The sequence below is a fragment of the Triplophysa dalaica genome, chromosome 15 (genome assembly GCF_015846415.1).
Source record: "Triplophysa dalaica isolate WHDGS20190420 chromosome 15, ASM1584641v1, whole genome shotgun sequence".
Classification (NCBI taxonomy): Eukaryota; Metazoa; Chordata; class Actinopteri; order Cypriniformes; family Nemacheilidae; genus Triplophysa; species Triplophysa dalaica.
Window position 1 is genome coordinate 6910576 of NC_079556.1, and position 12592 is coordinate 6923167.

Sequence of the window (12592 nt, forward strand, 5' to 3'; positions counted from 1 at the left end):
AGGATAGTCAGTAGGGGCCGATGTTGTTTGGTTACCAATGTTCTTCAAAAAAACTTATTTTTGTTCTGCAGAAGAAAGAACTTTTCTGGCATGCCATGAGTAAATAATGAAAGAATATTTATTTTGGTTAAACTATCCCTTTAAGCTGTCATTAATGTGTCATCTATACAAATGCTTGACCCTTTACATTTCCCTATATAATACAGAACATTTAGTCCTAGGGGATGTTGTCTGCTCAGTGAAGTGAAATGAACACTTAACCAGTATGTGGTCAACCTCTTGGCTGTTTGAAGTATGTTCAAGTGGTTACGACAGAAGTGCTAGAATACTTAGGGAAAGCATCGGAGTGTAAAAAGGCAGCAAATGACTATTGACTGGGAAAGCCTTGTTCTGTCAATCACCATCTATCTTACTCTGCACTCCTGAGGTAAGAACAAGAAACGTTTCCTATTTCAGGTCATCTGTTAAATCAGATATGACTGGAAATGTCATGGTTTGCAAAGAGACTAACCACAAACCCAAATGCATACACCTATGAACACATAACAGAAGCTACACTCAGCTGTTAATTCTCATATTGTTCTTAAATCCCATTTTAATGATTATATGATTCCTAAAAGCTAGTGAAATATTAAATATTGAACCCCAAATCTTGTTTATCTAACACAAAGATTGTCAAGTTATCAAGTTATAAATCAACTGACCACAAATTCCCACTAAATAATGCTTTTTTTCTCTAGGACAAATAAGGGCCACAGACACATATTTTTATCATGCGCAAACAATCATGAGTTGAAAATAAAAAAAAAAGAGTATGAAAGCATTATGGTTAGAAAAGAGTTAACCCACACAAACACACCTGCTCTGTCTTTCAATGAGTTTGAGCTGCGGACTGGATTAAAATCAATTCGCATCACCAGCACCTCTCTAAATATCTCATATTCTCCGTACAGGCAGGTCAAAGAGGACAAATGAAATCAGCTTTGTTTTAATGTGCAGCCAGAAGAAACTAAGACTTTGCTGATCGGGTGAGAAGGCTAGGAGATTATCGTGTTTGCTTCTGGAAACGGAAATAGAGAAATTAAAAATTTCTTATTTCATATTCATTCTTAGTTTAATTAAAGTTGAGCATACAGGTTTCGAACAGCATGAGTGTGAGTAAATAATGACAGAATTTTTACTTTTAGTTAAACCTTTCCTTTATAATAAAGAGACATTATTTCTTGTAGGCTCAACAGAAAGTTAGTTGACACTTTCAAACAAATGCAGCTGACATTTCTTGATTCCTCCTTTACCAGACATTCAAAATTTCGAACTCTATCATTGTCACACGGGTGGACGGATGTATTGAACGCAGCGTCTTTTTCTACTGAGAGTGTGTTTCTCTATTGCCTCTGAGGAACTCGAGCATTAAATCAGCACAGTCAGGGAAATTTGTCCTGAGCCGCACACACACTGTATCTGTCCTGCTCAAGGGCAATGTAATGATAGGGTGTTTGCCTCTCAGTATTTTACAAATCATCCCCAACTGGGACAGAAGTGCCTGAAAACCTGCAGGAGGCTGGAGTCACTCGATCTTCTACAGCACAAAGCTGTCACTAAACACCTATCAATAACCATTGTGCATGAAGAGACACCACCAGACGTGACATCAACTGGGGTAACTGGAGACCAGTTTGTCTTTTTTACGAGACAGATATTACAAAAACTGGTTCATACATGCACAAACAGAAAGTTATTAGCTACACCATACCATATATCAAACATCCAAGACCACCATTCATAATTGATTTGTGATAATATCCTTCACCAATGATGATGGAGAGAGGCAAACCTACACACATCTCTAATTACAACATTCTGAGAAGTAGTAATGCGAAACACACACACACAAAGTTTAAAACAAAATGGTAAAAAGGGTTTTATCATTTCCTTAAATGTATATGAGATTTATGCAAGACGATATTTAGAGGAACGCTTGTAATTAAACAACATAGACCTCATTGACTTCCATTTTATTGACACAAAACCACTGAGACGTTCCACAAAAGAAAGACTCATACATATACAGTTTTGAAGGTAAATCTAAACTCGGACAAAACAGAAGTGTTACTTACTGGACCGAAAACTGCTATGCGTAACAACCAAGAATACTGCTTAACGATTGACGGTTGCTCCATAAAATCCTCGTCATCAGCTAAGAATCTTGGCGTTGTATTTGACAGTACTCTCTCATTTGAAAGCCATGTCGCAAACACCTGTAAAATTGCATTTTTCCATCTTAAGAATATATCTAAATTACGTCATATGCTGTCACTGTCAGATGCAGAGAAATTAATTCATGCATTCATGACATCAAGACTAGATTACTGTAATGCACTTCTAGGTGGTTGCCCTGCGGGCCTATTACAAAAACTGCAACTGGTTCAAAACGCGGCAGCTCGAGTTCTTACACGTACAAAAAAGTATGAGCATATAACCCCGGTTCTGTCAACCTTGCACTGGTTACCTATAAAGCATCGCATTAACTTTAAGATCTTGCTTATTACCTATAAAGCCCTACATGGTCTAGCGCCGCAGTATTTGAATGAACTTCTATTGTATTACAGACCACCACGTACATTACGCTCTAAGGGGTCCTGTCAGTTGGTAATACCTAGAATTTCAAAATCAAGTGCAGGTGGTAGATCCTTTTCTTATCTAGCGCCTAAACTTTGGAATATTCTTCCCTGCACGGTCCGGGAGGCAGACACACTCTGTCAGTTTAAATCTAGACTAAAGACTCATCTTTTTAATCTTGCATACACTACACCTCCATAATATTAATCCTCAGAGGATTTAGGCTGCATTATTTAGATCAACCGGAACCAGGAACACATCCAACAACAAATGATGTACTTGTTGCATCAAAGAGTGCAGAACAGTACTCTACTCTCAGCCAGTCTTGTCTCTTTGTTCCAAGGTTACCGCAGGATGCAGTTCATGCCCAGACCTGATGGCAGAGCTGAGAATGGGAAGCGGTGACCTGACAAGTGCTAAGAGGATAGAGCTGGATAAAGGACGCGACAACTTTGTTTTTTTCTACAACATTTCAAATGCTATTAGATTGTTAATGATAATCTTTAATTTTTATATTTTTATTAAGCCTTGTTGTGCAAGCACTGATGAGCTTGTGCAGAGGCAGCAGCTTTTGCCAGAGGGGAACTGGAATCCCCTGGTTGGGCCTGGGTTCCCCTGAGGTTTTTTTTCTCGATGGGAGTTTTGGGTTCCTCACCACCGTTTGCATATTGTTTTGCACTATCTGCCTGGCCGGGGGGGCTGCTTTAGAATTCATACTTGTATTAAATGTGTCTCATGTACAGCTGCTTTGTAACAATGAAAATTGTAAAAAGCGCTATATAAATAAAGTTGAGTTGAGTTGAGTTGAGTAAATAAATGATGACAGAATTTTTCGGGGGGTGAAGTATCTCTAAGTAAATAAATGCAGACAAACTCTCAAGTTATAGCCATCTGTGACATGGAGCCCATCCAAGACTGCACCATCACACTGTGATGACATCACACTGCGTAGGGGGTTTATAGATTCCCACACAGAGCTACAGCTATCCAATACACTGAATTCCATTATTTTGGAGCAGGATATTTTACCTGACGATAAACTGTAAAGCGCTTCACTGTACTTGACCGCATATGACAGAATGAGACGCATCTATAATAAAGAGACATCACAACGCTGCTATAGACGTAAATGGAGCTATAGCTTTGTTTAAAGTTAATACCTCCAGTTGACCTGTCTTTAAGACTGTTAAGATTCTACATTTGGATAAAGGAGTAGGATCAGCATGATAGGTTTACAGCACGGTGTCTGCTAAGGAAATGATCACATTTTGTTGTTGAAAAGCATTGCCGAATATGAGTCAGCGCAAACTTAGTCAGCATTCGTTTAATAAATAAGTTGTTCATTCTACTTTCATTGACACAGGCTCTTGTCCAGTTCTGAACACCTCCTCCATCTGTAACAACCATCCACACATCCATCCCTGGGCGATGTAACTGCTCTGTTGTTTGCAAGTTCAACAAATTTCCCTTTCAAACGGTTTACAAGAGAATGCCATCACCTTATCTAAACCTTCCTCGGTAGAACTTAAACAGTCGGTACTAATCTCAATCCCTTAAGAAAACACCATTAAACTCTAAGGAAAACCATGACTAGCACATCAATTCTGAGCTGACACAAAAAGTGAAAAGCACAAATTGGGTAGATATAACTTGAAGTGAGATTTCAACCGTACAACTCCTTCTCAGACTTTGAGTGCTTACAGAATAATGTCACATGATTTAAGGGTTCACCACAAAAAGTAAAGAAACAAGTGTCTTTTTGTATTAGTTTTGATCCTGCAGTCAGATTTGGGTATTCTGGATACACGCAATGGTTTACAAAATATTCTGTGCTCAACCACTAAATGAAGAACTGTACCCATCTGCCAATTCAAACGTCAATGACATTTTGTACCTACTCTGGCCTGGGAAGGTAACAATACTTAAAAAAAACATTCAAACATCTCACATCGAGACATAATAGTTCAACCTAAAATGACAAATCTATCATCACTTACTCACCTCTTGTCATTTCATATTGACTTTATTTCTTCCGCAGAACACAAAAGAAGATACTTTAATGAAAGGCGCCGGTACCCATTCACTTTTATTGTATGGACACAAAACCAATGCAAGTGAATGGGAGACAGTTAACAACATTCTTCAAAATATCGAAGATATAAATGTTGACAGAATTTTGGCTGAACTATCACTATAGTTTCTGCGCCATGGGTCCTTATGGTGTACAACAGAGGGAACAGCATCTAATGCCACTTTGCTGAATCAGGAAGTAAGTGAAATGTTATTAAAAGCCAGCTTTAAAAAGGGTCACTGTTAAAGGTCTATAGTATAATCACTGATCAAGCTCTTCCACTGTGACACTTTAATCAATAAATAAGTGTGACGCAACAGAAAGTGAACTGATTTAATTTACGACTCCCAATTCCGGCTGTGTGGGGTCAAAGTTCAAAAGATCCATCCGCACTGATGAAGATTACAGAGTTATATCATCTAGCCGTTTTTTCTCTTTCACAGACACTATAATTACCTAAATAAATGAAATCACTACTGCTGTCAGTATGGAGTGTGGCTCTGCTAAACGTTGTGTTTGACTTGACAATAAGCACTCTGATTGTACACAGTCCCAGTATGTCAACAACACCATCGTTGTGCACCAAGTCTATTTGGTTCTTATCAAATGAATTATAAAAAAAAAACACTACTTAGATGACTAAATGTGTACTGGCTCCCATTAGACCCAGATGTTTAGGTGGACCAAGTTTTGCTGAGTAATATAGAGCAGTAAGATGTAGGTGGATGGATCTGGCAACTAACTAATCATTCAAAGGCTGGGCTGAACATCTTAGTCACTGAATTTATACAATTCTCAGCTAACAGGAAGCAACTCGAACCTGGAGATATATTCACTTTTAACAGTAGGAGTAGAGTAAAAGGGAATCGTGAGCAAAAGGAGGAAGGTGGACATTTTAGGTTTCAGATGGGAAAAGGCACCCAAAAAACACTTAAAGGAACATTTCTTCCAAAAATAAAATTCTGTCATTTTACTCCCCCTCAAGTTGTTTCTAACCTGTATTTTTTTGTTCTGTTAAGTACAGACTGGAAACTACACAGCTGCGGGGTACCATTGACTACCAAAGTAGATTGTCTACAGTACTTTGCTACTAATATAGTAGTCAAAAGTGCCCAAGAAATGTTCGATTACAAACATTGTTACACATCTTTTTTGTGTGTGTTTGGCAGAATAGCAAAATGTTTAAAGGGTTGAAACAATTTGAGGGTGATAAAAAGATAGAAATCTCATTGTTGGGTGAACTACCCTTTCAAAATAAAAATCTTCTTTAAAACTCAGTCTTTCCCATTCAGAAAGACTTAAATGACAGAAAACAAAGAAAAGGCACAAGATGTTGCAAAAGCAATGCAGATCACCCCAAAAAGACATGGCGATTTTACCTTATTTTGTAATTTGGTAAGGTGTGCTTCCTCTTGATAACTCTCTTGAGTTGGTTCACTATGATAGAGGTGAGCTGGGGCAGGGGACGACCCTCAAACTGAGACTTCACCTCGAAGTCTATGACCGGGTCCTCCAGGAACGAGAAGGACCAGTGCGTGAAAGGCATGCGGGTGAACTGCAGCTTCAACCTGCCCGCCACCCGTGTCATTTTGACAAACAGATAAGCGGATTTACCAAACACTAAATCAACATCAATTGCCAAATGGAAGCCGCCGTTGTATTCTAAGTCGACCTCGAAATTCAGCTCTTCTGGCATGCTGTCTTCATTGACAGCCACGGGTTTCATGAGTTTGGCCGTTTTGAAGACGGGCACAGAATTACCCAGAGATATATCCCGCAAGCTGAGCCCCTCGAGCAGACGCCCGGCTGTCTTGGTTTGGAGGAGCTCTTCAAACTCCACCTTGATCTTTTTGGTGATCCAGTTTCTGACCACCGGAGTGTCACGCAGCTCCCGGAATAAAAACAGAAATATGGCATTGAGAAAATCGCACGTCTCCGCTTTGGAGGTATGCAGGGAGTCGCTTTGACAAGGCGGTGGCGAGGACGGCTGTTGTTTAGGGCTGCTGCCGCCGCCGGAGACGGTGGTGTCTTGCTGTCTGGGAGAAGCTGCGTCTGGTTGTTTGGAGGCGGATGATGTGATGTCTTGTTGCGGCTGCGTTGATTCGGATTGTTGGTTGCTAAAGTAATCCTTAAGTGCGGGATCAGGAACTGTTTTGACATACTGCACAGTCCTAGCGATAGGCTCGGGGCTCCTCCGGTACAATAGTAAGAGCTGCAAAAGGACGGTCACGATGGCCCCGGAAAAGGCAGAAATTAATATGAGATAAATCATGTTTGTCCCCGGATCCCCGCTGCAGTGTGCGGGTTAAAGTGTACTCATGATCCGCTGTCAGCCCGATCAAACAAAAGCGAGTTCCACCTGGCCGCTCACAAAGCTGCCATATCATCTGCTTCTTTCCTGGGCTTCGGAAACTGCTGCTGATTGGCTGGACGTAAAGCCGCGTCAAAGCGATGGAGTCGTGCGTCATGACGACATCTGCCGGCCAGCTACCGTATTGCTGTGAAGTTGAACTCGGCGTGCCAAGGTAACGAGGCCGTTGGTAAGATGAATGGTTGTAAGAATCGTAATATGTTTGTCTGTTTGTTTAAGTGAAACAAATTGACAAAGTAAACTTTGGATCGTCATAATATGCATTTTGTATCATTACCTTCCACCTGTTCATCACCTGAACTTTTCACTGTCTATATTACTTTATTAAAGGGGGAATTTTCATTTTCACAGAATAAGACCTTTGGACCAAATGGCTAACGCTGTTATCATGAAAAATCTGTCAACATTAACTCACCTTCGAGTTTTCCAAATCTAAAAAAAGTCTTTGTTCTGATCAACACAGAACGATATTTGGAAGAATGTTTCTAAACCAGACAGATTTTGCCCCCCATTGACTATTATGGTAAAAGTACCCAGAACTGTATGCGGGCCTTCTTCAAAATAACTTATTTTTAACTTAATTATAAAGTAATTTTCCTATGGGAGTTAATTGGGGGCAATATATGTTCGCTTATAGGCATTCTTCCAAATATTTTTATCTGTGTTCATCAGAACAAACAAAAAATATATACAGATTAGGAAAAACTCAAAGGTGAGTAAATATTGACAGCATTTTCATTTTTGGGTGTCCCTTTAAGTATCCCTTTAAAGGATGTATATTTTACTTTACCTCATAAAATCTTTTAAATAAATATAAGGGTCAAAGACTTAGAAAAGTAGAAAAAGTGTAATACTGCTTTAAAAAAGTTTTCTGTTTAATTCATGCATTTTATTTTTCTGAGCAAAACAGAAATATCATAAATTTTTCCTTGATCATTCCTTGTAACAATCTTGTGAGGCATATTTACAACAAAAATCTATTCATGACATTAAAAGACTTGTCACTTTAACCCCAAATGCTAATTCTAGGTTTTGCCCATTGGTCAAGAAGAAATAAATGTGATATGCTTCTCATATATATTTTAACTATATGTATCATATTTATTTTAATGTGCAAGTCAGAATAAGATTTTTGTTGGGTTTTGTACCTAAATATCGTGTTACAATGAATGACAATTTAACATTCTTTCAACCAAATTGTGACATTTTTTTCTCCAAAAACTTAGCTGAAACCATAAAGTTTCTTATTTAAAAAAGTTTAACTTATTTAAAGTGCTTTCCACGGACAAAATCACTTTTGTAAATTTCTTTTGATGGGGACATCTTAACGTCTCTGTCTGTTTTTGTTTGTATAATATAAACATTTTGTAAATACAGTATTTATCATGACATGATGCTGGTGTGTTATATCAAGTCTCTCAAAATATGAGTTTACTATGTGAAAAAATAATTTTCCAACACTAAGCTTTGGAGTGCTTTTGTGTTCAGGAATAGCAATACATTTATTAAACCACTGGGTGGGCATCCATTAACTTGATTGAAACAATTAATCCTGGTCTTGGCTGGCTTCAGGACTCTCTCACAAATCCCGTTTGATCTTTATCAACTCGTGTTTCACTGGTGCTGGAAATCTGATATATTTCTGTCCAAGCAACCTCCAGAGACACACATTTATAATAGATTACAAAAGTTGTAAACTAGATCCAAATTGAGGTAAAAATGCTGCAGCGCCATTTTATGGAAAGACAAAGATTTGTCAAACAACTAGACCATAACAAAAGTCCAAGTATGGTTTAATTCAAGTGATCTACATACTCTATACATTACAATGTGTTCAATTGGTTTCCGCCAGATCCCACCAAAGACAAATATGGGTTTAATTCAAATCAATTTTAATCCATTATAATTTCTAATTTCACTCACATTCATGTTATGTAACTTTTTACGTCCATTCGAAACAATCCTGCATTACACAATTAACTCTTTATTTAACTCATTTAAACTATTTATTGCTTATAATTAACATATGCAGTTCACAATACAGAAGAGTAATTACCACACGCTGTAACTACTGTCAGGATGGCCGAGCGGTCTAAGGCGCCAGACTCAAGGCTTAAAGCCTTCTCAGGTGAAGAGATTTCTGGTCTCCGAATGGAGGCGTGGGTTCAAATCCCACTTCTGACAAAAACTTTTTACAGAAATTGGATGTAGGTTATTTAGCGACGTTGTGTGTATGAGTGATTAAAACCTTAAGTCACGATTCGGTGTACCGTTAATTGTTACATTTAGTCACTCACTATTTATCGATCATCAATCGTCTTTTACCCGTATGTGCAAGCAGCTTGGCGTCAATTTACTGAAATTAAATACTAAAAAACAACACCTCGCTGAACGTTAAATAGCCAACAATAATATTATGACAAGCAGGAAATCAATGACAAGCAAGAATACAATCTAAAAAAGAAATGAAATGCGCACATCGAGTCGGTGATAGATTGTTTGAGTCTAGCGTGAAACACAGTCAGATCGATGTGACGGGTGGATTGCTTAAGTCTTGAGTGTGCACCCGTTCTTCTTCCTGGTGGTGGATCCTTTAAGCATCGGGGTTAACTTTGGTCTGAAAATAAAATAATGTCCCAGCCTCCACCAAAACCATGGGAACGCCGAATCCCAGGAACAATACCTGCACCCCTAAACTATCGGTTTGTGGAAACTCGTTTCATTTTCGTTAGCATATCGAAAACACTGAGTGTACGGGCGATAGCCAACTTGTTAACGTCACGTTAGCTGTCGAGATATCCAAATTAAAAAATGCAGGTCAAATATGAAAGTACAAATTGCTATTTAATTATAATACGCATTGACTCATGCAGAGAGGCATACTGTCCAACTGAGTTTTGTCTTCGTTGGTTCTTTTTGTAGGTGTGTTGTTGATGTTATGTAAACCAGTTAGTGTTTACATGTGTCAAAGTTCAGCCGCATGTCAGCCTCTCACTATCCACACATTTTACACTCCGTGTGTCCCATGCTGTCATTTTCTTTTTGCTTTCAGTATAGAAGACAGTGACAAATATAAAAAAAATCTTAATTAAAATTACACTACTATTTTAGATGTGTGGTTGACAGTTAATTTTCTTTTTTTATGTCTAGCTCTCCTGACTTTGGATCATCAATACAAAGAGGCCCATTAGTGTCTGGTCCTCCGGTTCTAACACGCGTGGCACCACCCATCCCTCCCAGAACTGTCCAACAGACATACCGCCCTACCTACAGCTCATTTCACTCCTCATACAGCCCTTATGGGAGCTCTATTTATGGGGGTTTAGGCCCTCACAGCTACGGCGGTTACGGAATGGGAGGTGGCATGGGTTATAACCGTTACCAAAACGATGACATCCCACCCAGCCAGTTTGTTCAGCAGGCAGAGGAGAGCAGCCGGGGAGCATTTCAGTCCATCGAGAGCATTGTCCACGCCTTCTCGTCGGTCAGCATGATGATGGACGCTACGTTCTCTGCCGTATATAACAGCTTCCGTGCTGTTCTAGATGTTGCCAATCACTTCTCTCGTCTGCGCATTCATTTCACAAAAGTGCTGTCTGCTTTTGCCCTGGTGAGGACCCTTAGATATCTGTATCGCAGACTACAGAGGCTGCTGGGATTACGTGGGGATTCGGAGGTGGATGACCTGTGGGCGGACAGTGCCACCTCCACCGTGGTGTCAGCTCCAGGGGGAGCAGGAATAGATGACCCCAATGTGAATTCTGTCAAATCATGGCCCATTTTCTTGTTTTTTGCTGTAGTTCTCGGGGGGCCATATTTGATCTGGAGGCTTTTGAGGTCTGCAGAGGGTTCTGAGGACAATGGTGAGAAGTTGGCCAATATATTCACTCTTTCTTTTCTCTTCGTTTTCTGACATGTATTTTATTGTACCTTTATTGACTCATCCTGTGTGCATCAGTGTGTCTGAATATACAGCCTCATGTGTTTGTTGGGACTGCTAAAATGTCTGTGCGTTCTGTATTGTAGCCACTAGCTGGGCAAGTGGGGAAGATGACCATGTGGTAGCAAGAGCTGAATATGATTTCACGGCTTCTTCAGAGGAGGAGATCTCACTACAGGCTGGGGACATGCTTAACTTGGCTCCTAAAGGTAAAATAATGCTTTTTTGCATGGATGTTATAACAAACCAGTCCCATACCTTATTTTTGTAATATTTTATATCTGGCTAATGTCAAGCTCTGATTTTCATAAAGTCAGTTTTGTCTATGTTACTGACAGATTTATAACTTGTACATTGTGTTTTTGACTCTGGTTTCTAGAGCAACAACCCAGGGTACGTGGCTGGCTGTTGGCCAGTGTGGACGGACAGACCACTGGACTTATCCCTGCCAACTACGTCAAAGTGTTGGGCCGGAGGAGAGGTCGAAAGCATGCAGAATTGGAGAGGCTTGCACAAGCCCAGCAGGCTGCCCAGAACTTGCCATCATCCCAAATTGATCTAAATTCAGCTTCTCTTTCAGCTTCCAACTCCACTCTTGCCTTCCATGGCTTATCAGACCCACAGGAGCTCATGGAATCTGCGTATGTGGAAACACATGACCCTCACAGTGCCCTGGGAGTACATCCTTCCACAAATGACAGCAGGAACAATGTGGACACAACATCAGTAAAGATAGACTTATAATTAACCTGTGTGTTTGTGAAAAGCAGAGGTGAATGGTTAAACTCAGCTCCCTGATAATCAGTGGAGTTTATAATTTGAGGTTCACAGCTGTACAGTAGGTTTTTATTCAGAAATGTCTTCTAGACTGTTATGATCTCTGTGTTTTCAATATTTGTTCAAATGTGCTTAGTATTTCAGCATAATGACCTAATAATTTATATTGAATAATAATTCAAACTAATATTTGTATTAATCTAAATATGTTCACATCAAGCATAAAATTAAAAAAGGTTACAAATATGTTGCTATTCAAGTATGCAGTGCATATGATCTGGTTCAATTGCGAGTTCTCAGTCTGTACTTTCATTTCAATTTGATTCTATTTACAAAAATCGCTGTAGGAAAATAGTTGTTCATTTTTCTGTCCTGTTTTAAGTTGTCGCATCATGTATAAATTTGTGTATTTTAGTGTATTTTCATGTTTATCTTATAATTTCCTCAGTGTGCAGTTATGTACATATAAGCAGTTATGTTCTGAGTAAATCATTTAAAAATACCGAACTGCTCTGTTTTGAGGAATTTGAGGATTATGTACTTTATATTAAAATGAATAGAAATTAGTTTGCATGTAAAGTCTGTTATAGCTACTTACTATGTTTATTCATAGAAGTATGAGGGATATGAGGGGATAGGGATATGAGTCGCAAAACCGTACTTGAAGTAACTAATAAATCTAGTAATATTTAATCTAGTCAAAAAAATAATAGTCAAATAATAGTAATCTAGTCTAGTCAATAGATCAAAACATTTTTAAGGTAACAAATGATCGCAGTAGTATTTTTACATCTCTGGTCCCCAGTTTAATAAA

General features: G+C 39.0%; 2 protein-coding genes and 1 non-coding gene across 3 annotated transcripts in view; 2 read left to right on the forward strand and 1 right to left on the reverse strand.

Annotated features, from left to right (window-relative positions):
- pdzd8 (PDZ domain containing 8) overlaps positions 1–7271 on the reverse strand; it is a 33274-nt gene extending 26003 nt beyond the window's left edge. Inside the window, exon 1 of the mRNA XM_056767905.1 lies at positions 6070–7271. Coding sequence (XP_056623883.1) covers positions 6070–6962 — 893 coding nt within the window. The 5' untranslated portion in view covers positions 6963–7271. The remainder of the gene's footprint in view (positions 1–6069) is intronic.
- Positions 7272–9134: 1863 nt separating this feature from the next.
- trnal-caa (transfer RNA leucine (anticodon CAA)) lies at positions 9135–9245 on the forward strand. Its single transcript has 2 exons — positions 9135–9172; positions 9200–9245. It is a non-coding gene; the product is annotated as a tRNA-Leu (tRNA).
- A 379-nt stretch (positions 9246–9624) lies between these two features.
- pex13 (peroxisomal biogenesis factor 13) lies at positions 9625–12344 on the forward strand. The gene is made up of 4 exons (XM_056767957.1): positions 9625–9763; positions 10212–10924; positions 11088–11210; positions 11381–12344. The coding sequence occupies exons 1-4, from the start codon at positions 9693–9695 to the stop codon at positions 11743–11745; spliced, it is 1272 nt and encodes a 423-aa protein (XP_056623935.1). The 5' UTR covers positions 9625–9692; the 3' UTR covers positions 11746–12344.
- The last annotated feature ends 248 nt before the right edge of the window (positions 12345–12592 follow it).